The 3063-nt window shown below is 36.6% G+C and overlaps 1 protein-coding gene across 1 annotated transcript in view; it reads left to right on the forward strand.

The window, feature by feature from the left end:
- Positions 1-3063, forward strand: part of LOC106467884 (Down syndrome cell adhesion molecule-like protein Dscam2) — a 110180-nt gene that overhangs the window by 71382 nt on the left and 35735 nt on the right. The window contains exon 14 of the mRNA XM_022396096.1: positions 1653-1801. Coding sequence (XP_022251804.1) covers positions 1653-1801 — 149 coding nt within the window. The remainder of the gene's footprint in view (positions 1-1652; positions 1802-3063) is intronic.

Raw genomic sequence — 3063 nt, forward strand, 5'->3', positions numbered from 1 at the left:
TATATATATATATATATATATATACATTTTGTCATCTTATTTCACAAAACTTACTGTTATCTGTATCGCGCTGAATGAGTGTGGAGTACAATAGAACATTTAAGAGGCTTCAGGATCCCTAAAGTTCGTAAGACTATAGAAGCACGTAGTGAAGGATTTCCGATGTGGATGGAACGCATTCGGCGATTAAGGAGTTTCCCCGCGAGTATTCCTAAGTTCGGATTAAACGATTCGTCTTACCTTCTCCATCTGGCTCAACATCTTCTATCAACCGCTGGAAGATAGGCTTAATGGTGTGACAGCAAAAAGGCTTCATCCTATAAAAAACTCCATCCTTGTAAAATTTTGGCCACAAATGGTTTATTTTCTTACACAATGGTGCAAACTTTGTATTACAACGACCTTTCAATTGTTGCAGGTAGCTAGGACCTGCAAAAAATGAATAAAGAGATTTCTTAGAAAATCTCCTATTTTTGTGAGTCAGCGGTAAGTTTACGGATTTAAAATGCTAAAATCCCGGATTCAGTTCCCCACGGTGGACAGAGTGTAGATAGTCCGTTGTGTAGCATTGCATTAAGAGAAACATCAAACAACCTTTATATATATAAAATCAGACCCAAAATGGCTCCTACCTATGGTACAATATAAACTATAACGTGTGACAAATCAGACCCAAAATGGCTCCTTCCTATGATACAATATAAACTATAACGTGCAACAAATCAGACCCAGATTGGCTCATACCTATGGTACAATATAAATTTGGCATGAAATTCGATCAGTATCACATTTCCCAACCAGTAACTCCAGATTCTGAAGCACCGTTTTTCACTCGAACGATGCATTCCACTGATTTATCTTATTGGATTACCTTTAGGCCAGGCGTGGCCAAATGATGAGCGATATGTAGTTGAACACAATTCGCACTCTCAGGTCAGAGGGCGTTATAACTGTGTCTCCCTCTGGTAAGCAGTTCCACATTAGGGATAGCTACTAAATCTTATGGGTCTCTAACCTGGCCGTTTAGCATGTGTCAGTCATAGTGACAATATCAATGGCGACTCACCTTTGTGTAATAAAAATGCATTACCTTTGATACGTTACAAAAATATAATAACTTTAAAACTTTTTGTAACTACTCATGAAGATTGATTTAAAAGAGTCTAGCAGTATCTACGTTATATACTTACTCTAATAAAATATTGTATTTAATGTTGTTTGTAAAATTGTATTTCTAATACGAATCAATGAATGAATCAACTTCAAGACTGATTTACTTAAGGGTAAGCATCCATTCCTACTGATTGAGCTAACAACAAATTTAAGTTCTCAGTACATTTCGAGAAACTGAACAAAATTATGTTAGATATCTATGCTGTAACCTCTGTTGTGAAGAAAAGAAAGTGTTCAAAGTTATTTCATAATTTCATCAAAACGATGGTGCTGCCATCTTTTCGAAAGCCCAAACAACTATTAAAAAATATATAGAAAAACTGTATTTGTTGTCGTAAAAATAACAGCTGTGGTGCTGCTGTATTAACTAACCAAAAAATTTTGTATATCATGATGATAATGTAGCTTCTTTAGCAAATTATTTGTTTTTCAAAATAAATTCTATTTTCCGGTTTACAGCTTAGTTTTTTCTCTTACAGGTATGACTTCTTAGAAACTGTAACGTCCGATGGAGTCACAGGTCAACTCATTATTCGCAACACTGACAGAAGAGATTCGGCTCTGTTCACCTGTAAGGCATCAAACATATACGGCCAAGATGAAACTAACATTCAGTTGCTGGTTCAAGGTAAGACAACGTTAAACGTATTACAAAACCAAAACGATTAAATATATCAATATAAACATCGTACTGGCAAAACGCTGATCCGTTTTTAACTCTGATAACAGATGCGTGTTTGTCGTTAAGCAATACAGCGAGATCTGTACCCTGCCCATTGCGGGTATCGAAACCCTATTTATAGCGATAGAGTTAACGCTAATGATAGAATGAAGCTATTTTAATTCCAAATCGTGAAACAATGATTTATTTTTTAAGTGTCCTAGATTGAAATGAAATCTAATCATCAAGTTTGTTTTTTTTACCGCACAAATATACAACTTTTTAAAATGTTTTCTTAAGTTTTTACTTTTTTGTTCGTTTTTTTTTAAGCTTTATACACTGAAGTTTCAAACAACTATATTTAAAATAATAAATGTTCTAGCTTTCTGTTTTATCCTTCTTTAGAACTTGATAAATTAATTTGAAAGTTGGGACTTATCCGTTAAAAGGAGGCCCGGCATGGCCAGGTGGTTAAGGCGCTCGACTCGCAATCTGAGGATCGAGGGTTCCAATCCCTGTTACACCAAACATGCTCGCTCTTTCAGCCGTGGGGGGCGTTATAATGTGACGGTCAGTCCCAGTATTCGTTGGTAAAAGAATAGCCCAAGAGTTAGCGATGGGTGGCGATGACTAGCTGCCTTCCCTCTAGTCTTACACTGCTAAATTAGGGGCGGCTAGCGCAGAATAACCCTCGTGTAGCTTTGCGTGAAATTCAAAAACAAACAAACATAAACATAATTTTCAGACACTAAACATAAAAGTCTATAATGTCGAAGGAAATGTGTATAGCAATATAGCGCCTTTATAATAATAATTTATTTCACTCTGGATGTTGTTGTTTTTCTTAAGAAAAGCCGGGTGAGATCCGATGGTTAGCGTGTCGGGCTGTGTGGTTCAAGATTTGACGATCCTAAACACGCTGTAGGTGTTATAAAAGTGACAGTGAATCCCGTTACATGGTCCAAAAAATCCAGACAAAGCCCTTGTGGTGGCGAATGCTGCTGGCTGGCTGCCTGTCCTCTGGTCCGTTATTCAGTATTAAAGAAGATTAGGTCTGAATCTAGGGAGTATCTAACCTTACCATTCAGCCCACGTGCGTATAAGATGTCGTTCAGGTTGAAAATTCCAATAATATATTTTAAAATATTGTAATCTTAGAAAGGTTGTTGTTTTATTACAGTTGTTTTATGCACTTTACACAAGATCCCCCCCCCACTTCACCGTTCTTT

Source organism: Limulus polyphemus, unplaced genomic scaffold, assembly GCF_000517525.1.
Source record: "Limulus polyphemus unplaced genomic scaffold, Limulus_polyphemus-2.1.2 Scaffold2778, whole genome shotgun sequence".
NCBI classification, from domain to species: Eukaryota; Metazoa; Arthropoda; class Merostomata; order Xiphosura; family Limulidae; genus Limulus; species Limulus polyphemus.